Source organism: Varanus komodoensis, unplaced genomic scaffold (genome assembly GCF_004798865.1).
Source record: "Varanus komodoensis strain SLA01 unplaced genomic scaffold, ASM479886v1 scaffold4, whole genome shotgun sequence".
Taxonomy (NCBI): Eukaryota; Metazoa; Chordata; class Lepidosauria; order Squamata; family Varanidae; genus Varanus; species Varanus komodoensis.
In genome coordinates, this window is record NW_025335941.1 from 12,181,317 (window position 1) to 12,205,259 (window position 23,943).

The window sequence follows — 23,943 nt, forward strand, 5'->3', positions numbered from 1 at the left end:
GGGGAGCCACCAGTGATTAATGTCTGCAGCCTTGGCTACATGAACCCCATGTTCCTATGGAGAAATCCTCTGATAGGAAATTGTGAAAAAGTATATAAAGAAAGCAGCAAAGCAAAAGACTAACCAAGGGAAAGGGGAAATGAAATTAATTTGGAAGTAAAAATATAGAAAATTAAGAACAGGTTGTGTCTCTACCAAGCAGCTCAACATCAAAGATATCCAGCCCCTCAAAGACTAACTGAGGGAGGAGCAGCCACTCTTTCAAGGGACAGCTTTTTCTCTCGAGAGAGGGCGAAAATAAGCCAAGGCATTCAAAGGCCTCCTAACAAGCAAAAAAGCCTGCTAATGAAAAATGGGGCCAAGGAAGCAAAGTAGGGAGAAAGGAAGTTCTACTAGGGCACAGCAACTCTTCAATCAAAGGAGACCCCTGAATATCCCTGCTTTCTGATTGGCCTTTTTCACCCTTCTTCTCAGCTGCCTCCTGGGGAAATGAGTTCTAGATAGGTATATGTCATGCGGGCAGGAGGGAAGGACGACAGAAAGTGGCAACACTGTTTTCCATTACTCTGGGGGCTGACATAATCCAAGGCCTTCTCAAGGTACTGAGGGACACTTCAATTGCGCTGAGCTCCTAGCCACAGGGAATAGGAAATGTTCTTCTGATGTTTGTATCTTGTTCCATGGTCTGATCACAACTTTGTCAGCAAAGCGCTCGCGCGCGCGCGCACGCGCGCGCGCTCTCTCTCTCTCTCTCTCTCTCTCTCTCTCTCTCTTGCTTGTTTTTGCATCTCAGACTCCAGGTTGGGAAAACATTCTGCCAAGGAAAGGCAACCCTGCTCATGACCTAAAGTTTTATTCAAATGCTTTCCATGGCTCCTTTATAACTGCTCTGTTCTCAGAACCTGAGTTCTCCCCATTCCCCAACAGAGGGACCAAAACGATGCATGGATTAAGGCTTTTTTCCAAACGTGTATTCTGACTTCATTTTCCCCTTTCATAAGAAGAGCCCTGCTGGATCAGATCATCTTTCCTAGCATTCTGATTACATGGTGGTCAATCAGCTGCCCATGGGAAGAACTAAACCCAGAACTGTACACAGCCCATAGGAAAACCGCCACATGACTACAGTAATGCCCTCCCAGTCATGTTCTCCTGGCATACAAGGAACGCAGCCTGATAGTGGAAGCAGCATAAAGCCATCAGAACCAGTAGGTATTGATAGCCTTATGTTCCAAGGATTTGTCCACTTCATTTTAAAGCTGTCCAGATTGATGCTCCTTGCTACATCTTATGGAAGTGAATTACACAGTTTAACTAAACACTGTGTGGAGTTCTTTCTTTTGACTGTCGTGAATCTCTCATCAATATACTTCATGAGATAAGCCCATGTTCTAGTAATATGGGAGAGAGAGAGAAAACTCCCTATACACTATTTCTGCACGGAACATAATTTAATAGTATTCTATCATGTCTCACTTTATTCTATGCTAAAAAGTCCCTGATTGTTACTCCAGAACCCTGATAATTTTAGTTGCCCCATTTCCAACTTCATATTGAACTTTTGTAAATGTGATTACCAGAACTGCACACAGTATTCCAAAGTTTAGTCACAGCATAGATTTGTATAAGGGTTACAAACCTTGCCAGTTTTATTTTAGCTTTCTTCCTATTTATTTGTTTGTTTCTATACTTCCTAGCAGCCAAATTACGCCTAACATGGAATTAGCCTTCTATACAGCAGCTGCACACTGAGCTGGTATTTTCATTGAGTTGCCTGCACCTACATTGTGGAGGATGCAATCGCAGCATAAGCCGTTAGGAAAAAAGAAAGGAGTTGTGGCTCTTTCCGCCTTCTTTCTGTCTCGTGCTGCCCAGTGATGAGCTGCACCTGTGAGAAATGGGCAGAAAATTTTCCTCCCCCTGCAGAAATTCAGTGCAATTGTTCCCCCGTTTCTCTGTTCGTAGAATGGAATATTTTGAGAGGCTGTTTCAACACAGCTCTAATATTTTTGTTAGATCAGCAATTTCACAGTTGAGTTCTTTAAGAACTCTCCGGTGGATGGTGTCTGGGCCCAGTGATCTGGTAGCTTTCAGTCTGTCAAAAAAGGCAACAATTCAACACTTGCCATTCTTAGTCTCAGTTCCTTAAAATCTCTTCTTGAAAACATCCACTCAGGCAGGAGAATCTTCTCAATTTCTTCTGTATGAAGAGTGACAACAATAATGCATTCAGCAACTCTGCAATCTTAGTTCTCCTTTAGTACTCCTTTTTCTGATATATGTATTTTAATTCATATATGTATTTTATATCTGTATAAAATACATAAAATATATGTATTTTAATTCTTGTTGTTTTGAGGAACCTCAACGACTTTGGAGAGGGTTGATCCTCTTGATTTACCCTGCTTCCTGTTTCCTACAGAAATGGGGTATATGTCCCACAATTTAGAATTCTTCCTTTAGCTGAAAAAGTTAGACACTTGTGAACTATGGATTGTTCTGTTCCTTAGCAAGTAATGGGGCAGAATTCAGTGACAATTAGTTGTCCCATTAGCTCAATTTTTCAGCTGACAATTCTAGGGTAACTGACATGGGATGCTCTGCTCTCTGTTTTGAGATCAGTCAATTTGATATGGGAGATCCTTTTTGGAGGAGTACAGGGTGTGGCAGAAATACCTCCGACATTTTAAAATTTCACCTACGTGTTGCTAATTAACTTATGCAAGTGCGAATGATGTCCTCATTTAGCTTATGACTTCCCTTTTTTTCATATACCCACATCTAGCAATATGGTTTGGACTGTTGCATAGTGTGCTTTTGCTGTAGAAATGTTTTTGAAGAATGGGGAATCTGTAATTGCAACACAGAGAACTTTTCGAACTCATTACATGTTAGGTCAGAATGCTGTTCCAGATAGAAAAACAATACTGCTATGGGTTGCAAATGTCAGAGCCACAGGTTCAACACTTAAAAAAAGCCACCTGGAAGACCTCGAAGCACTCAAACTCCAGAAAGTGTTCCAGCTGTGAGACTTTCTGTTACTCAGTCTCCTATATGTTCAACTCATAAACATGCTTCTGCCTTGGGATTGTCTGACCCTATTTTTTTGAGGAGAGAAACCACTCCATTACAGTAACATCTGACTGGTATGTGGAGCTGCTGCAGACATTTCTGGAACCAAAAGTAAGCAACCTTCTCAATCAGGATGTGTGGTTTCAGCAAGATGGAGCCACCGTGCACACAGCAAGAAGATCAATGGAAGCTTTGAGGGAAATGTTTCCAGGACATTTGATTTCCTTACGCGGTGACCTTGAATGGCCTGCATGCTCACCTGATCTCAACCCCTGTGATTTTTTTCTCTGGGGTTACTTGATAGCAGAGGTCTACAAACATTGACTGGGTACCATTGAAGAATTAAAGGATGCTATTCGTCAAAAGATTGCAGAAATACCACCTGGAATGACTCTTTGAGTGATGGAAAAGTTCAGAAATTGTCTACAACAGTGTATAGTGAATAGTGGCCACCATTTGGAGGATGTAATTTTTAAAACCAAATGAATAAAAAGTGTAACCCTTTGTTTAAACAATAGTGAAATTAATTTTTAATAAATGTTGTTTCTTTTTCCTTTTTTTAACCTTTAAAATGTGGGAGGTATTTCTGACACACCCTGGTTTTTCCAATGTTGTAAAGTTTACCTAATTTTTGTTACTGTTCCTTTTTACTGATTTGAAGATACCATGATTTTAGGATAAGGCAGTGTTGGAGAGGGTACAAAATTAATTTCTTACAAGTGGGAGCTGCAACAAAATCTGGAGTGTTCCTGTTCAGGTTTGAGCCAGCCCATTTCCAGGATATTTAATTCTACCTGCCCTCATTGCCCATTCTCACCCACAACATCCTTATTGTGCATTTCGGGGTTTTGGGTTCTGCCTGCTTTAGAGTGTTTTTTCCAGCTTCTTTTTTGGCATTTATGAAAATCTTGGGATTTCACCAAGCCTTTTGATACATCACTCTGCAGCATTTGGGGATATCCCCCGTAACACAGGACAATATTTCCTTCATAAGGTTCCTTCTTTCACAGCCGCCACAAATAGGAAAATACTCCTTGAGTGGATGGTACGATCTCTGAATGGCTGTTCCTTTGGGTCAAGCATAAATTGTGCCTTAAGATCTTGGGATAGTACATCACTAGAGATTAGTAGTTTTTGTTAAATTCACTTGCAAACAAGTAACATTGTGAGAATTTCCTATAAAGGTTTTTTTAGTCTACAACTCCATGCAATCTATATGACTCAGTAAAAGCTCGCCCAGTGTGGAATCTGCAGGTCAGATTCTTTGGAATCTGAACTTACCGGAATCCATTGTGGATTTTCATTCAAGCATCAACCTGTCCCTTTGCTGTCAAACCCCAACCAAATGAGCACTCTGGGTTGGTGAAGGCTATTCCAGTTTGAATTCTCCCTGTGTCCACCCTGTCTCCTGTGCCTTAAGACAGAAGCATATTATTTGGACATTATTTCCCTGACATTTGGAGGCCCTGCTGGGATTATGTGAGTTCAGATTAGTTATGCCTCTAATAGCATGGTCTTATTGGTTGGGGTTAACATTTCTGGAAGGGAAAAAGCTGTCTCTTGGGGGACCTGGACCAGTGACAGTACAATTTGTTGAGATACTGCCTTGTAAGCAGTGTGTCTACTCATACACCTGGAACATTTGTTGCCACCATAAAGATGCCATAAAGTATCATGTTTGCTTTTACTTGCACCAAACTGCTGCACTGAAGAAACTTGCACCAAACTGCTGCACTGAAGAAATATCCCTTTTGTTGGGGCCCATTTGTGGTTGGCAACTAAATGTTTAACATCTTTGTATTGATCTATTAAATCATCCTATCAACTGTGCTTGCCAAGAAAGAATGCTCTGACAACCCTAACAAAGTACCACTCCCAGAACTGGTTTTCGTACAGCTGGAGCGCAAGTACATTTGAGCTGTGCCTCCTGGTGACTTGACAAACTCTGTTATTCAAAGCTAACATCTTGAGCTTTAGAGACCCCTGTATAAGTCGAAGGTTTTGGCTCCTGTTTCAAAACAGAAGCTGTGAGATGGTGCCAAGTGAGTGCAAAAGTCAAATGGGTTATCTTCATTTATTTTAATTTTTATTTACTGCCCCATTCCCATAGGCTCTGGGTGGTTTATTCAAAAGTAAATTCATGTTAAAATCTAAAACACTGAGGTCTTCTCAGTTTTTAAGGGAAATTCAGATAATGAATGAAACTATTGACACAATGAAATATAGAACAATGTATTTACCAGTAGATCATAATCCAAGGTTTATATTCTTAGATTTCTTTAAAGCAAGCCTCATGTAATCCCCCCATTGCAGAAAGAACATCATTGAGCCTGTTTTCCACATAATGCTTTCTGCTGCTTGTTATTCTCTTCTTTGTTCTATGAAAATAAACAGAAACACAGACAGGCAAATAGAAAAGTTGTTCTTGTTAAATACACTGAGGTCTGGAAGAACTGTTACACCATACAAAGGACCTGAGGGGAATAAATGAACAACACACAGTGCAGTCATTACAGATAATGGGGCTGTTTCATTCAATATGTGCCACTACTAACCCAAGTTGAAAAGCAGGCTAAAGCACATAAGAAGGGAGAGAGAGAGAGAGAGAGAGAGAGAGAGAGGGGGGGGGGGGGCAGGCTAATAAACTGTCGTACCTGCGTGACAAGTCAAATAGGTAAACGAAAAAAGGGGTCAGCCATATTAACTTACATTTGGCATTTGGTTCTTCACTGAATGGGTTACAGGCATTCTACAGCCACCAGAATAATTCTGTAAGTCTAAGTCCAGAAATAGGCATCAACATCGCTCTCGTTTTCACAAAAATAAGGAACTCCTGTGCTGAAAGACTTGAGGGCTACAAGCACTCCCAGTACCTAGATACTTCTCTAACAAAGACAAGATCTTGGAACCTTTCACAGATGGCAAATGAGAACCAGTAATTCCATCTAAGGGACTGCATGTAAAATTGTGTAAGTGGGACCTGAACAAGACTTGGCCATCTTAATGCCTTCAGAAAATCATTTAGTCCCCTTTGTAGCTTGTCCAGTGAAAGTTCTTCAGTGCTTCTCAAACTGGAGAAACAATTGAAGTTTTCTTTCTGTTGTGAGCCATTTACTCTAGAGAAGTCCGATTCATAGTAATTGTACTGACAATGTATTAGTCAGACTTGTCTTGTACTCTTTATAAGGCACATAGGTCTTTTAAAATAAGAGTGGAGCCCTCTATAACCAATTCTCCAAAATCCCAACATGCCATCATTATGCCTTTGTATGAAAATTGCCTTGCTAGTTGATTGTCAGGTCTTGATTCCGATTCTCAAGCCTGAAGCACTCGTCCAGCTCTGTTCAGTATCTAAGGCAGGAATGGGGGAACTAGCAGACATCCAGATGTTGTTGGGACTTCAGCTTCCACATGCCCAAGCCAGCATGGTGGCTATTGCAACTGCAATCCAACCTCTGGAGAAACAAAGGTTCCCAGCTTTGAGCTGGAGATAACTGCTAGTGTGGGAGCCTGAGAGATCCCTGCCCATTCAGCAGGAAGGGGCAGAGTCAGTGATACATGAAAAGGATTTGTCTTAGTTTTTAAAAATGCACTGTGAGGCAGGGATGTGATCGGATCAGTACTCTCAGAAAGGGCATTTCTACCCTCCCTTCATGCACTTTCCCCCAGTTAAAATCCCTCCAAACCAGTGATTTCCCTTGCTGGGCAACAGCATACCTGCATCATGCAAGTGCCTATATTTTGCCTGGTAGAGCAAAGTGCACCTTCAGAGATGTAGTGGAGTAATCAAGGAAAGGGTGTAAAAGAAAAGGGGGTTTCCTGCACCCCTCCCTGATTCTATCAACTTGATTTGACCCATACTAGCATGGCTACTACTAACACTGAATGTAAATTGAGAAATCCTATTCCAACATAAATTTTGACCATCACCCATCTGCTACTGCTAACACAACCAACTTTTCAAAGGGCATGCTAGGTACTTGGGTGTTCATCATGTGCATGCCATTACTGTAATAACATAAAGTGCTTTTTGATGGCTCTAGTGAGTTTCACTGGGATCACCCAGGTCAGTCTTGCCTACTGAGTACCTTCCAAATGTCTTGGACTGAATTTTCGTGGCTGGGAATTATGAAAGTTGCAGTACAAGACCTCTGGAGGGCATCAGGCTGAGAGAGGCTGGCACAGGCAAATTTCCATTCCAAGTGAAGTTTTCAACAGTCTCTGGCAGCTTAGCGCACAACATGAACTGCACAGCAAGCACCACAAAATAGGGTAGTAGATGTTGCCCTACACCCACCTGTATGTGGCAGTCCTTGTTCATATCTAAAATGCCGGAAGAACTGAAAACAACTCTCAGCGGCATGAGGGGAAAACTCAGAATTAGTAGTTGTGGAAAGCTCTACCTTTATGCACAACAAAAGAAAAACTTTTATGTTGTGTGAAGCTAGTATAAAAACGTATTTGTGGAGGGTAGGCGTGAAGGGGTCCCATAAAGCACTTTTTTAAGTGAAGGCCCCATAGGTATTTATGTTTTCTCATTTTATCATTTACTGTAGTAAATCAATGCCTGTAGATAAGGAACAGACAGTAGACATGAAACTTATTTATTTCAACAGCTGTACATTAAAAATACCACCCATTCCAAAGGCTAGTTTAGAGATAAGCAGGATGCAGCACATACACAGGAAGTATCTTTGGCATTTCCGGTTCTGCATGGTGTTGCCAGTATTTTTCAGCATTTCCAGTGGTATGTGCTTGGCCATGCACAGACATGGAGACTGACGCAGTCCTTGCCTACAGAATTCTACATCCTAAATATCATAACTCACAATGTTTGCCAGTTATCAGTATCTGAGGCTCTTAAGACCCATGTGACACAAAGCCAGAATGCGACACACACACATATACAGATTGCATGTAGGGCTGCTTTTTTCCCCTTGGGCTACATCTATGCCAATATCTGGAGTTAGACTTCACAGGCAATGATGTTTTCATGAAGGGCTGGTGATCATTTTTATCATCTTCGCACTGTGGTAACTGTCATGGCTTCTTTTTCCTGTAGAGAAAAGATTTAAAATGGGATGTGAATATCAGTTTAATACACAACAGGACAAACTTACCCCAGGAGACGCATATAAAAATGATGAGGAAATGGAAGGAAGAAAGGACACCAGAAAACTTTTTTCCATTTGGATTTGATGAACTTTTCACATATTTCTGACCCAATGCCAAAAGTAAGCTGAGTTGGAGTTTTGGTTTAAGCTTCCCCAACACGTCTTGAAATTGGTGCACACATTTGGAGATGAGAACTGCAAACATCTACAGCAATTTGTCCCAACTGCTTAAGTATATCAGAGCTGACTTGTTAGATCTCAGTTTTTGTTGTTCTCATAGTATGCCATATAAGACATATGGAAACATCATCCTCTCCAAGTGTATACATACATTCCACTTTGGCCACCTTGCATTTTCTGACAGTCAATTTCAGATTTGTACAAAATTCAGAAAATTTTACACAAATTTGTACAAATTGTGGCGGTCTGAATTTTGCACAGATTTCCCCAGGTTTTTTTTAAAATACATATATTGTGTCCTGTTTTAAGTCTGTGTGCTGCCTCAACTCACACCAGATTGAGTTGGTGCTAACACGGGGTTGATGGAATAGAAGAATCATAGGAAACCCCAGTGAAAACTTTTCACCCTGATATCCAATTCTTCACACATCCCTAGTTATATTCTTAGAATTCCTCATAAACCAATGATCAGGGGAGCAGCTATGCCCTAACTCAGGTGGCTTCACCGGGGAAGTCCCTTCTCTTCAGCACAGTTAGTTCGGATGAGAGACAGTTTCCAGCAGCTGCCAACTGCGGCTAAGTTGCCTTCCTCTCTGCCCACCTTCTCTCAGTAGGCCAAGACAATTTTATGTAATCAGGTCTTTGGCATTTGCAAAGGTCTAAGTGGTTGGATGCTGTTTTTATTCTTGTATTCTTGTGTTTTTAATATAATCTATGATCGTTTTTATTCTTATTATTTAAATGTTGTCTTCTATTACTGTTAGCAGCCTTGAGTGTCATATGCTGGTAGAAAGGCAGGATGTATGTTGAACAAATGAACGACTGAATTATACTGATTTCTTTTAACAAAGTGTGCTAGGAATCTTGCTTGTATTTACAATGGCAATTCAAAACACTGGATGGCATTTGTCTGCCAAATGATTCTTGTTCTTGGCATCTAGGATTGGGGGAGAAATTCATATGATTCTCATTCTACTGTGGTTACCTAATTCCACATGCCTGAAACCTCATGCTAATGGAAACTCAGTTATGATGTGAAATTCGCACATGTCCAAATTTTGCAATGAATTTCTCCAAATAAAATTTGTGCAAAATGAATATATTGTTGTGTTTCTGTACTGGCCGATTCATGAAATTCTCTGTTAGCAGTATTGTAATGAGTAAATATTATGAGAATTAAGGTTAAAATGCATTGTATAAGGAAAGCTGCTTGCAAAAATCTATAAAGTGTTTTCTTAGGATAAATACACAGAAAAAAGCTTATGGATTTTCATGCACACTTTAAAAAAAAATCTTAGTGTTTGGGTTGGTGTTGTGCCTTGCATTCCTTGCAAGAGGGAAAAAAACAGGATAAAAATTCAACAACATTTAGGTGCGGGTAGAAGTAAACTGATTGAAGTGGCCTTTATGGGGTGTCCAGCTGCTCTGAACTGGGAAAGAATGTCAATATCAAGTAGGATTTTTGGATGGAAGCTGAAATCAGATGGCTGTTAGCATACTTACCTGAACAATCTTTTGAAGGAAGTCATATAAAAGTACTAAGACTCCTCTTCCTCCTCCTCCTCCTCCTCCTCCTCCTCCTCCTCTTCCTCCCCTTCTTCCTGTGCTTCTTCTACTTCCTTATTTACATAAAAAATAAAAGAGTGATTACCTACTGGAACTGAAGGAAACAAAGCATTACATCTGGCATGTTAATTTCTTACCAGGAAAAAAAAGGACCCTTCCCCCACATGCACAAATAAACAACTTGAACTGAAATTTAAGAAGACATCAATTATAAAGGTAAGCACATGTGAGATTCTTCTCTGAAATGTGGTCGCAGAAACCAGGTGGCACATGAAAGCCCTCCATTGCATTCCAGAGTTGCTGTGTCCAGGACAACCAGTTCCTGCAGCAAGCCTGAGGCTGTCAGCCAGGAGTCCTTGGGCGTAAGTCCCCAGCCCCCTGAGAGAGATTTTCCGAAGGGACTTGCCCTCCACACCAGGGGAAACAAGCTACCCTGTCCCTGCTGGCTAGCACATGAGAGCGCTAAGATGGGGCAACAGTGCTTGGTTCCGTGCCACTTTCAAGTCTCTCCAGTCCTCAGGAAGCAGGCAGAGACCAGGTGAGGTTGGCTGGACGAAGGGGTCATTTTCACTCCATGACCTACAGGAGTGAGATGTTTGTTCTATCAAACTTGGGACTCTTTTTATTATTGGCTAGAGAAACGGGACTTCGCATAGATTTAAATATGCTTTTAAGTTATCATAAATAGAAAGGAAAAAATGTGGGGGCTGACCCAGCAGGCCCAATGTTTTTGATGACTGATGCCGTTTTTCATTTTTCTTTGTTTTTAGAATTATAATTTCAAATAAAACTTATTATTAAAAAAAAAGGCGTGAGATGTTTGCTTGGAGCGACCTGATGCTTCCAGACAGCCTAATCAGCGGTGAAATTCTATGTGCGTTTGGGCAGAAAAAACTCCTACAACTCCCAGCATTCCCAGCCCTTTGAGTAGGAATGTTTCCACCACCTTTAGGTGTTTATTGTGCCCCATGGAAATGCTGCAAGTCAACAGGCCCCACACATGTGTGCGCATGCTCACACACATATGAGGAGGAAAAAAATCTGAGTGTGTGCACACGTGTTTAGTGAATGAGGTTTAAGGGCAAGCCACTTTGTTAGGGTAGAATAGGCGAATATGATGAATTCTCTGCAATCTTTGCTAGACTACAATTTTAATGAGGATTCATTACTTAGGTTGGAAAAACACAACTGTTAAGAGATAGTTGAAATGAATTTCTTTTAAAAATGGAATAGAACAAAAAGAAAAAAGTGCTAATAAATGTTTGAATAAGTCATTGTGCTTCTGTCACTGGCTGTTCATCACCTTCTTCCCGTAAAAGAGAATATTAAAATCTTTCTTAAAAACAGACTGAAGAATCAATGACAAACATATTTTTGAGACGAGACTAGAATCTGGTTAATTGAGGAATGCTGTCCACGGCTATTTGGAAGTATCCTGCTGGGTTCACTCCAAGATAAGGATGCATCAGATGGACCCCCAAGTGAGCCACAATGAGCCGTGCACCCATCCTTCATAGTATGAGGCAGCTAAAGACATTCTGCCTTTACCTCAAGGAGGAATGGCAATGAAATGGCAGCAAAGCACGCAATCTCCTTTTGTCTTCATGGTCCTCATAAAGCAGTATAACGCTTGCTTCATATAGAAGTGCTATTTTATACATAATTTTTAAAAATTTCTAATATCTTGCAGAAGAAACTGCTCTTCAGTGCTGAAAAACAAGTACATCTTTTGAGAATCCCAAATTGCACAATGCAAGGACAGGACTGCATAGAGAATCCAGGATTCTGCGAATTGCTCCTCTTTTCTTTTTAAAAAGGAAGCGGACTTGAACATTCTCTAAAATGGGGCATCCAAATGGCAAGGAACTGGGATGGGGAGAGGTTCAGCTCCTTGCCTCTCCCCAGGACTAACTGGAAGATAGCAATACATGCAAAATAAGCTTTAAAATTATCTGTTTACTTTGTGTACCTCCATTCCAGGATTCCACTTATATTGGTACTGTTTTTGGTTCTCTTGGTGCCAAATTTTGATTTCTATTTAGGACACAATACAAATGGTCTTGTTCACAACTTCTACCATGGCATTCATGCGTAAGTGCATTAAGTGTTCACATTTTAGGCTTTAGAAGAGGCTGCATTCCAAGAATCCATACTGGCTGTGAGAAGGATAAAAGTTCAACTCTAAAGCAAGGGAGCTTCCACCAAAAAACCAAGCCAAGCCAAGCCAATTCTTAACATTTGTGTTAAGAATTCTGACTGATTACTGTGGGACAAGCAAAAGAACAAACAAAGGTGGAGGGGAGAGCCTGACAGCAGCATTTTGCTCCAGGTTCTGTCCCAGACATTTTGCTGCTGAGGTAAAGATCAACTGGCGATTTCCTCCCATTCCATCTACAGAAGCCAGCTGGGCTGGCAGGTTTTCCCACACCAGTGACAGGACAGTTTCTCCCCCGCTCCCCCGAGGGAACCAGGGCTGGGAATGCAGGACAGGACACAGGGAATACCAGTTCTCTCTCCCCAGCCTCTGCTGCCTAAGGTTCCTTCCATGCCCTGCCTAAGAATAGGGACAGTCCTGTTCGGTCACAGGTCTCAGTGGTTCCCAGAGATGCGCCAAGAGAGACACACCAATGTGCCTCTGCTTCTTATGCCATAAAATTTAGTGCAATCAGGCATGGGAAGTTTGGAACAAACATGGTAGGGAGAAAAGGGAAAGAAAATTACTTGTTGTTCTTCTGTCGGCACTTCAGCGGATTCGGTATTTGCCTCTGCATTGTCTTCTGTGTGCGCTTCGTTCTCGTCAGTTGCTTCTGATTTTTCAGTCTCCTGGCAACAAAGGAAAGGACAGCACATGAGTAATAGAAGAAAGCTAGAGAAGAAAATGAAAAAAAGTCTCTGAACAAAAGCAAGTTCAAACAATCCATCATTTCAAAAACGTGTCTAGTAAGTCTCATGGAATGGTACTCATCAGACATTTATGACCAACACCTTTAAAAGAATAAACTGGTCACCTGCATTTCTTAAATGGGTAACACTGCTGCAAATTTAAAATGTTTGCCTGCAAGGTCATGCGCCTTCCTCCATAGGATGTGAGTACAATAAACTCCAGCCAGGCAGTTCAAATCATGTGGGGATGCTCCATGCATACAATATGTGAGATGGCAGCACCAGCTTCTCAATGACCAACCACAGGCTGCTAAGGATCTTCTCAGACTTGTTGGCTTATGAACCAGCAAGGAGAAAGGCATTCCACCATGGCAGAAAGCATTTGCTGTGTCCATACTGTTCCTCAAATGTTCAGTACCACATCCTCATTACAGGCAAAACGGCGTACCCGTGAAGCATATGAGCACATGGCCCTTCAAAGCTGTTATTGTCTTTCTCTTCTTACCGCAGGGTCAGGAGCTTCTTTCAGTCTGAGGGTCAAGTTTCACTTTGGAGACGCTCCCAGGAGTCACATTTCAGTGGTGGGTGAAACCAAAGGTAAAAAGGGCGAGCCAAAATTCCAGCCCATTGTTGCTTAAAGCTCTTTGTGCCTTAGGCTTAGTTTTACAAGACAGGGAAGTGCACAAGAGCCAAGAAACCACAGAGCAATCCATGGTTAGGAAAGTGGGTGGGGCATGGGGATATGGATAGGGCTTACTGGGGAGGTTCAGAGGGTCAGAATGGGACCCCAAGGCTGAGGTGCTGCACCCCTTTCCTTGGTGAGGTAAAGCCAAAACAAAAGGCAAGTTTGAAAAGAAGTACTGAAGGGTGTAATCTTATGCAAATTTGGTTAAAAAAAAGTCCTAGAACTCCCAGCATGCCCCAGGCAGAACAGGACTGCTGTGTAAGTTACGGAAGGATAAATAACACTTCTCTCACTTCTGTAGCTTTGTGCTCTTCTCCTGAAACTTCACCATTTGGCACAGACGGCACCTCCTCAGTAATCCTCTCCTCCTGAGCAAAGGAATGCAAACAATATTTAAAATGGTAACAAAGCTATGTTGAAGAAATGGAGTGATGCTGTTGAAGGATGCCCATTCCAGCAGCAAACTCTGCAGTGATTGCTTGGGCATGCCCAGGTGCCCAGTTCTAAGAACACCAGTACAGCTTCCGTCCCCAGTGCAGCAGGTGCTGGGCCTTCACTTGTTCGCCTCCCCATTCCTTCTCCACTGGTTCCCAGCCTGGAATCCTGCTGCCCACAGCAGATGAGGCTGGGGAACAGAGGACAGGACTGCAGAGGGAGCAAGCAGAGGAAGTCCCAGATGCCTGGACTCCTGCTTCAAGGAAGGGTGCACTTTCCCTAGCTTGTGACCAGGCCATCTTTATGTGGACTGCATGGGTTTCTAGCCTTGCTAACATTTGGCTCAGCATCTCCGTGGTTAACGTCTGATCAGGCAGATAAACCCCAAGGGCCCTTGATTCAGAAGAAACGTCAGCAGAGCCTTATGGAGATGTTCATGCATTTGCTGCACAAAATCTGAGATAGGGATGCTTCAACGGAAACAATTCTAGAAGCTTATTCAAATTTAATACAAGGCTTTGATAAAATGCCAATATTTTTATATTTAGATCATTTAATAAATTAGTTTTGTAAATGTAAATATGTGAATTACCTGAGGCAAAGATTCAAATTTGAAACAAATCAAGGAACAAAAAAAAAAAATTAACAGAAGCATCACAGTTGGTGATCGCTAAGATCCATTCATACATTAATTATATTCATTATTTTAAATAAAATATCTTTATTGACTGGATTACATTCACTAAAGGCTACTAAACTTCATCAATTTTCCAGTTTTGTATGAAGAGAATGCAACCCACTATGATCCCTGGTTTATATAGTACACTGTTTTCTAAAAAGTGATGCCTTTTATTACATTTAATACACTTAAATAAAGTTAACAAAGCCAAAAGGCTGTATTGCTCCACTGATATAAATATGCTGCCATATATGAAAAACACAGTGCCCTTGAAGTGAGGAAGTAATTTTTCCTCAGTGGATTATAAATATGTTGAAATTAGAAATTTACAATATTTTTAAAAGTTAGAATAACAACAGTACGGATTTATATACTTTTGGTACATTTCAATGGTTTAGCAATCTGAATAGCTGTTGCTTCTTAAGGTTTCTGCTTCTTTTACTTAAACATTTCTTGAAAGCATTCTTACACACACACACATTCCTTTAAGCAACTTATGTCATTGTTCAGGACAAGGGAAAATACATGGCTGGGCCTTGATAGTCCATGATTAAGAATCTTGCCAACAGAGACGTCACTCCATTCTTTCAGCACAGCCAGCTGTCCCACATGACCTCTCTGCTTCAGATTACATATTTGTATTAAAAGTTGAGGGGGGAACTCTCAGGAAGAAATCTCCCTTGAAGTTAGCAGCCTAGCTTGGTGACAGGTCAAATTATCTCTCATTCAGTTGCCAAGAGATAAATGGCACATCCCAAACTATTTCTCTTCCTATTTTTCCATTCTTCTCTTCCTCTTGGCATCCTGCAACCTGCTTTGTTGGTTTTCTTTTAAAGTATGAGGTGTTTTAAGTGATGCATCGAAAGGACACTAGGTTTGGGAAGGCTGATTTAAATAGTAATATTTCTAGGCTCTATTTCTGAATCACCTCCCCTCCTGCTGCAGGTGACGGACATTACAAGTTCAATTAAAATGTAACCTAAAACACTGTAAAGGACACTGTTCCCAAGACAGTGGGGGTTGGAATAGCGCCTAGCACAGATTCTCAGTGGGAATACTCTTAGTAACCAAAAGTGCACACTTCCACAGATATGAGTGCCTATAAGCTAAATTCCTAGATTGTGACTTGGAAGATCTGAGTCATAGTATTGTCCTCTGCAGAGGCACTGACAGGTTGTGACCTGGTCTACATGATAAAAGCCCACAAAGGAATAATTTACTCATAGGGTCTGTCATGTTCAGCACTATGGAAACCATTTTTACATGGCACGTGCAGGAGCCTGGCTTGCCATGGCTTGTCCTGCAACCAAGAAAGAAGTTGCCTGAGGATTAGACAACCCTAAAAAAATTCCAAGGCTTGTTTTAGGGTTCCTTCAGGGTTATCTAACCATCAAGCAACTCCTGCACCTGGGTTTTCATGACATAATACGTCATGGAAAGTTGTCACAAAAATGAATAAAAAATGAATAAAAATGGCACCCATGGGAGTCTGGCATAAATCCCCCCACATGGCTGTGGCTGCCATCTTGTGGCTGTCACAAATTAAGCCATGGTGGCTGTCAGTGTGGTGTCGTGGTTAAGACCATGGGACTGAGACTCAGACAACCTGGGTTCTAGTCCCCACTCAGCCATGGAGCCAACTGGATGACTTTGGGCCAGTCACAGACTCTCAGCCCAACCTACCTCACAGGGTGGTTGTTGTGGGGATAAGATGGAGGAGGAGAATGATGTAAGCTGCCTTGAGCCCTTTGTAGGAAAAAGGCAGGATATAAATGGAAAAATAAATAAATAAATAAACAAATCTTGTGCAAACATCCCTACTGAGTATCTCAAAGGGAGAGACCACAGCTCCATGGAAGAGCACCTGCTTCACATGTAGATGGTTTCAGATACAATCCTTGCCATCTTCAGGTAGGCCTGGGAAAGACTCCTGGCCTAACCTTGTAAGCGTCTGCCTGGCAGCACAGAAGATGCTGAGCTAGACTGACCAACAGACTGCCTTCGTGGAAGGCAACGTCCTATGCTCCCAAGGCATGGGAGGAACATGGCTGCAACTGACTGGCTCTGCATTTACAGACCGGGTGCAAATTGCCATCATCAACATTAATCAACCGTTAAGTTTGTCAGGGGATGTACCTCACACTGGTCACATGAAGATACATTGGGAAGGGATTCATGGAAGCTGCACAATGAGTTATGATGATCTGGAGATTTGTTTAATCAAATTTAAGAGGCACTAATGCACTAATGCATTGGACCATAATGCAAATCATATAGCCTTGATATGATCTAGTACTGAGGATTACATTTGAAAGCAAGTTACACATTAGATGGTTCACCTAACTGGAAATTTTTGTATCTTTATATCCCTGCTATATATGGACTAAAAATTCAGAACCTCTAATAAAATTTCCTCCTAAAAACCTCACTGCTGAAAACTAGTAATGTTTCAGTATTTAAATCTGTAGCTCCAAGCACAGTTGCCTGGAAGAATGTTCCATTGAAATGAAATGGACTGCATCCGAGTAAATTCAGATATAAATGTTAGCGTACCATATCCTATTGGGTAGGACTCATATTTCATAATTCATAATAATCCCCAGTGAGATTAATGGCTCAAGATGCATCCATTACAAAGTAATTTGAATAGATAGTTCCTAAGAAATTCATGGCAAGTTATTTTTATTGCAAAAACTGAATCTTAATAAGCTTTGTTTATCTTATTCAGGGTTAAAACCTTTTAAAATCTGTGTTGCTTTACATGATGACAATAAATCTAATTTATTACCAAATTAAAGTGAGTAATTCCCAAATTATATAAATTCATACCATTGAGCCTGGTGGAGGAGCAAGGCCTAGGAATGAATAAATAATATTTTCTTCTTTTGCAGAGAAAAAGGAGTCAAAATCCTAGAATGAGAATAATAATGAAAAACAAACAAGATTGATTGATTAGTAACTAAAAACAAAACCCTTCCAATCCATAGTCCTCTAATGCGCACACAAAGTTTTTATATGCCTAGCTTACATGCACAAACAGCTGTCCTTCTGCACACATCTTATGACGCACAGCACATGAAATCCCTTCCTAGTAGCATCAGTAGCTCCACTATTCACTGGTCTCACTGCTAGAGTTATTCTAGCTTCAGCCTCTCCCTAAAGCTTACTGCATAATTTGTAACTGCTAGACTCTAGCGAACATGTATGAAATGTCAGTACAAATGTGTCTAGTCCTTTCCTCCATAAACTACTTATTCATTAAACTCCTCCTCTCTAGGACAACATAGGACAGATTAATATCATTGAATTCAACAATGTGTTATTGCCCCAAAGGCAACAGGATCATTTATTACATTATTAGCTTGTGCGTGATTTTTCCTTTAAACAGCTAGTAGTTATGGTAGTTTGTGGAGGAGGGGGCCAAAGGCTGTCCCAAGACATGTTGCTGCCTAAAGCAAAGGATAATATGGCCCCTTCCTACATACGCACATTTCATGTACAAAACTCACTGGACTGCCAAGACAGGGCAGTGTCCTTCACCACCCCAGAGGGCAGCAGGCTGGCGGGAGGTGCAGGCTGGCGGGAGGTGCAGGCAGGCCATGTGGGACACACAGATCTGTCCTCTAACACCTCACTACTTCTCCTTGGCCTGCTTTGCATGACTTGACAGCTCAGTGTGGCTTAATTTAGCCCAGGGACTGTTGCAATCATGTGCATCAGCTGTGAATGCCAAGCTACAGTAGTAGCTCGCTGTGTTGTGGCAAACCCAGGTGGCGTTGCTTGTTGGGGGTGGACAGCAACAGCCCATGGGTTGTTTAAGGGTTGCTGCCCACTCCAACAAACCATGGCGCCCAGGTTCACAATACAGGACAACCCATAGTAGCAAGGACAATTAAGAAAGTCATAATGGCACAAGCAGTGGGATAATGCAGTGAACCTGCAAACCTGGTCCTAGTCTCACTCTGCCCTGTGTCAGGATCATCTCAGCTGCATCCTAAACACTCTTAATAGGCAACAAGACCCATGGAACTCAGTGGGGTTTATTTTCAAGTAACCATGCCTAGGACTGTACCATATGAATGAAAAGTGCTTGATGTAGGACTGGATCATATGCAATATTTTCCATGGTTTACCTGATTATATCCAGAATCCCCCAAAAATTACATATGGAAAATTAGCTACTAGAGTATGCAGGTAAGCATTCCATCAGCCAAATACCAATATCCTGCAGAATTTGTTCATTTGTATTCATTTTATTTAAAATTATTTCTAAGTCAACTTTATTTAAAATTATTTTGAACACAATTGCTCTTAATAGCAGGTAAGGGCGAAAATGCAAGCAGGTGGATATGGGAGAGTGAATTACATTCAGATGCTATGATGGATTACTGAGGCATGGAGACTCAGCTAGGTTTGCTCCTGATTGGACTCGACCTGAAGATGACTGCAGAATTCTGGAAATGGGACAAGTGGTACAGCCAAACTACACCAGCTGCTGTGCTTTACAAATGGTGTTGGACAGTTAGACAGCGAAGAGCAAAATCTGGAAGTCCACATTGCAAGAAGGAGACTCAAGTGTGAAAATTTGCATTCTGGAGGTATTTGCATACTTTTGGAAGACATAAGCATTTTCAGAAGCGTGAATCTGCATAAATTCAAAATGCAAACCTGATTCTGTCAGTGAGTGGATGCTGAAATGAAAAATACCTGGTAATCCACAAACCATAGCTGGAACAGATTTTATAGTGCCTAGACAGCCACTATAAGTGGCACCCCAGGAGAAAGTCAGTACTGTGCTTGCTAATTAAGTAAGGCTGGGGATTAGGAACAATTTTCAGATGGGAATCCTGGTAGGACGATGATGATCAATATATTTAGGAAATGGCTCAAAACTTAGGTGTTACCTGTTAGTAAGAAAAGGGGGTTACAAATTATACATACATTTGCTACAGTGAGGGGTTTTTTTTTTTAAACACTATTCAAAATATACAATTGGGGCCCAAACTTCAAGCACACCTCCTAGTTAAAGTAAAACATTTTATGGTAGCACAAAAGCATTGAGCAGAAAAGTAGATAAAAGAACAGTGATATGTTGTGGGATGAAACCTTTCAGGAACATGCACTAGAGAATTCTTTTGATACCGCAGTTCTAAAACTTTAACATTAAAAGATCTCATTTACACGAGAGCGAGTTCTCAGATCTTTGCCTCTTGCATGTCTTCTCTCTCTCTATCTTCTGTCTTCTATCCTTTATATGGGGGTGGGATGTCATGCACTTGGTGCTGCATTGCCGCTTGTGAAAATATAATATTAAGACTATAAAGCTGTGGTTCTTTTCTCATCTGGGAAAGCCCTTAGACATGTAGCTTTGATATGTCGACTGCGTGGTGCCTAAAATAGCATCATGCAGAGTCAGAGATACTGTATATTTCTAATTTAGAATCTATGCAGACGTTCCATAGCAGGTGCGCCTTGGCAATATATATTGTGCGGGATCACTCTCTCTGTTACCAAGCATGTGAAAAGGGAGTGTTTCAAAGAATTTTTGCTGTTGCTATTGATGCCTTGGGGAGGATCTGTATTCAGTGCTGGAAAACACTCCAGAGAGGAATCAGAAGGGGAAGGCCCCTGGCTGAAACAGACTGGCAGGCCTGCTGCCAGTCTGTAATAGACAATGAGACAGTAGGTGGACAAGGCAGCCTCAGCTTTCCATGAAGGATAAGTCTATCAGTGGCTATTGATCTTCATGCTATATACGACTGCCTGCATCAGGGGCAGTGTATCTCTAGATGCCACCTGCTCAGGGGCATCCGTAGGAATGGTTGGGTGCTCCTGCATTCCTGTCTCGCTTGCAGTCAAAGGCCACTGTGGTTGGTGGTGGTGTGCACAGAAAGCTGGATTAGGTAAGCGTTTGATCTGACCCAGTGTGGCTCTTTCTGTTCCTGTTAGACATTCCAATATTCAAATTCCTGAATTGCTGCATATGCTTCTACCATTCACAGTAGGAAATCTACGTGAGGAGGCCCAAAAGGATTGCTCTCAGAGGCGTCTTGGACAGAACAATTCAATGACGTTTTACTCAGAGGCCTGTTCCATTATAGTTAGTGAGATCTACCTTGACCTAACTGCATGTCTAGGTTGCAGTCCTCAATTGTTCCCCTCACCCTCCCCACAAAACTCTGGCTGTCTTCCACCAGCATAATGCATGTAGTTGCTCTGCATGAGGACAGGATGAATTTAATCTACACGACTGCAACCCACCCCTTTTGTTGGGCTGATCAGTGAAAATGGCTTGCTATAAAACAGGAGGTAGAAAGTTAAACCCACCTTCATATTAGAGGCAGGGAGGAGCATTTCAATCTGCATCTGAAAGTACTTTTGCAGAGTGAAATGTACTTGTGATAAGACATTCTATAAGGATTTTGATCTTATGGGGCTAGCCTGACAGGTGATTGAGAAGTATAGAGTACTGCCTGGAACCTCTGCTTTAATTCCAATTCTAGCTAACTGTGAAAAAGCAACACTTCAGTTGTTTGGACTCAAATATAGAAATCCCCTTCAGACCAAACAAGACTTTCTACGCTAGATATATCACATGCAGTGATATACCTGGTTTAACTTTATTAAATAACATGCATAGGGCTGTGGGAGAGAGGGAAATTCTTGCTAGAAATGCAGCACACAGGGAAGGGAGCTTATCTCTTCCCACCCCACTGTGATCAGAACTGAAATTGCCTTCCTCTGCAGAACACTCACAAAATAATTCCCCATCGGTGCCACACAGTGGCTTATCATGGTCTCTTGAATGGCCTTCCACCAGAATATTATTTTTGGCTCAGGGACAGAACTCAAGAATGCTGTCTAATCTCAGTCCACTCTACTTCCCAAACCAAAAATATCGCCATGCTGGAAGGGAACAAAACACCGTTGAGCTAAACTGCATGGATTATAGGAGTTGTAGAACAGCCTATCTGGAATTGTAGTCCAGCCCATCTAGAAGGAACCAGGTTGGAGAAAGCTGCATTATGCCAATGATGTCCACAGAGCAAACAGATCCTGATGACAGACTCAGAGGAAAAGTATGATGACACTAAACTTTTTAGGGTGGTTAAAACCAAAAGGGATTGCGAGGATCTTTCCAAGATGGGAGAATGAGCATCAAAATGGCAAATGCAGTTCAATATAAACAAGTGTAAAGTGATGCATGCTGGGGTAAAAAATCCCAATGTCAAGTATATGCTGATGGGATCTGAGCTAGCAGTGACTGGGAAAGAAAGGTGTCCTGGGGTGGTAGCGGGCAGTTCAATGAAAATGTCAGCCCATGTGCAGCTGCTGTGAAGAAGGCAAATTCTGTGCGAGGCCTAATTAAGAACACAGAACTGTCAAAACCTTACTTCTTTGGTGCAACTGCACTTGGGATATTGTGTTGCCCAGATGCAAAAGAAGACCATCTTCCAGATCTTTACATTTGGGTACAGGGCAGCCATCTACTCACTGCTAAAAAAAAAAAAAGGTGTCACCAAAGAAAGAGGACACCACTCTGCCTAAATTTTCCACATACAAATCTAGAAGTATAGCTGCAAATTAGAAATAATAAGTGCACCTTAAATAGAAGCACAACATATCTCAGCATCATTAAGCTGTGTGCCTGCTCAGCCAGCTGTCTAGGTGCTGACTGATGACTGTGGGACACTTCAAGACCCTCCCCTGCTTTCCCTTCTAACAGTTCTTTGTCTCTAAATTAGGGATGTCAAAGAAATCTGTGATTGCCTCAAATGAGTTCAAATTTCTAAGAATCTGATGCACAGATTCTGGAACTGCCTGACTTTCCTGAATTGCATGGATTCCACAGACTTGCAGAGGATAACTAACAGGGACATCTTCAAAAAGAGACCTGTCTGTTGACTGATTTTCGGAATAGTGCACTATGTAACACAGGATAGCAGGGCAGCCTAGCTGGGTAGAAGAGGGAAGTTCAGCATGTGGAGCATGAACCTGGCCATCCTAACAACATATGCAACAGCAGTCAGAAATAGGAACTATCACAACATCCATATATTATTCACAGAGGCGTAAGATTTGTTGAGGAACTGCAAGAGCTGGGGATAAGGGCTATTTTTCCCCCAGGGTGCAGAAGGTGTTTCTAAGGTCTGCTATGAGTGAAAACGGTATAATTAGCATGGCCACCAGGCTCCCGAGCCTCTGCATCTTAGTTCTACAGAAGCATTTCTATCCTGTTTTTGGGCCCTGAACAGACTCCCAAGGAAGCTTGCAGTCATCAATTTAAAAAATGCATTAATCAAACTGTTCAAACTTAACTAAATAGTAGGAAGCAATCGTAAGACGGTACATCTAAAAACCAAAGCAGAATAGGCCGTTCAGCCTACCTAGGGAGGGAATTCCAAAATATTGATTAAATAGAACCTTGCAATCAAATGATCTTCAAAATGGCTTACAATAGATTGCATCGATATACAGACATGCATATTTGCAAACTTCAGATCTGTACAACCCATCCAGCTCTGGTCCTGGGGCTGATGGATGGGGCCAAACCATGCTTTCCATAGGGGAAAAACAGACATTACCTTAAAGACATAGCTAGCAGCTATGTGTTTTATATTTAATGTTTTACAGTAACTGAAGAGAACTGATCTATCTCAGGGAGCTGTGCCTACAATTCCATTAAATACGAATGATCTATTTGTATCTATGGATCACTTCTTTGCAGCAGAAACTGTAGATATGGCACTTCATCTGTCAAATCTGAAATGGGAGCTTATGCATGCATGAGGCGGCGAGGGAAGGCTGTGAAGTCTACCCAACCTCCCACATGAGGACCCCAATGACTGTGCCTTCTCTAGAGTGAAAATGAGGTGTGGGGTGGGGAGAACTGTAGCTCCAGCTAACGTCTGTTTTGGCCTGTAGCTTTTTGCACCTGCATGGCAACTGGCAGGGGGGAAGTGTTCTTGCACATAGGGAGAAGGGAAGCAAGCTCTCTGCAGTTGCTCCCTCTCTGGCGATGGACAGAGCCAGGCTGCTTCTGGATGTTCAGTTCGACAGAGCGTATCAGCTGAACGTCAGGTGGTGATGGGGTACAAAGATTTAATGCAGGAGAAGACGAATGACAGAGCCCTCCAAATATCCTGGTTTCAATTCACAGTTAATTAACAATATTTATACCCTGTCCTTTACAAAACGTCCCAGGACAGCTTACAACCTTAAGAGGTTGTGACTTAAAGACATTATTGCAAATAACCAGCAGCCTTGAATTGAGCTGGAAACAAACTGGAAGGCAGTACAAGGTCAACAGATTTTCATGGTTTACACTA

At 41.7% G+C, this 23,943-nt stretch overlaps 1 protein-coding gene across 1 annotated transcript in view; it reads right to left on the reverse strand.

Annotated features, from left to right (window-relative positions):
• Positions 1-7,655: 7,655 nt before the first annotated feature.
• LOC123029096 (SH3 domain-binding glutamic acid-rich protein-like) overlaps positions 7,656-23,943 on the reverse strand; it is a 29,533-nt gene continuing 13,245 nt past the window's right edge. Inside the window, exons 3-7 of the mRNA XM_044441675.1 lie at positions 17,444-17,524; positions 13,794-13,868; positions 12,654-12,755; positions 9,870-9,985; positions 7,656-8,128 (exon numbers count right to left, since the gene is read on the reverse strand). Coding sequence (XP_044297610.1) covers positions 9,905-9,985; positions 12,654-12,755; positions 13,794-13,868; positions 17,444-17,524 — 339 coding nt within the window. The 3' untranslated portion in view covers positions 7,656-8,128; positions 9,870-9,904. The remainder of the gene's footprint in view (positions 8,129-9,869; positions 9,986-12,653; positions 12,756-13,793; positions 13,869-17,443; positions 17,525-23,943) is intronic.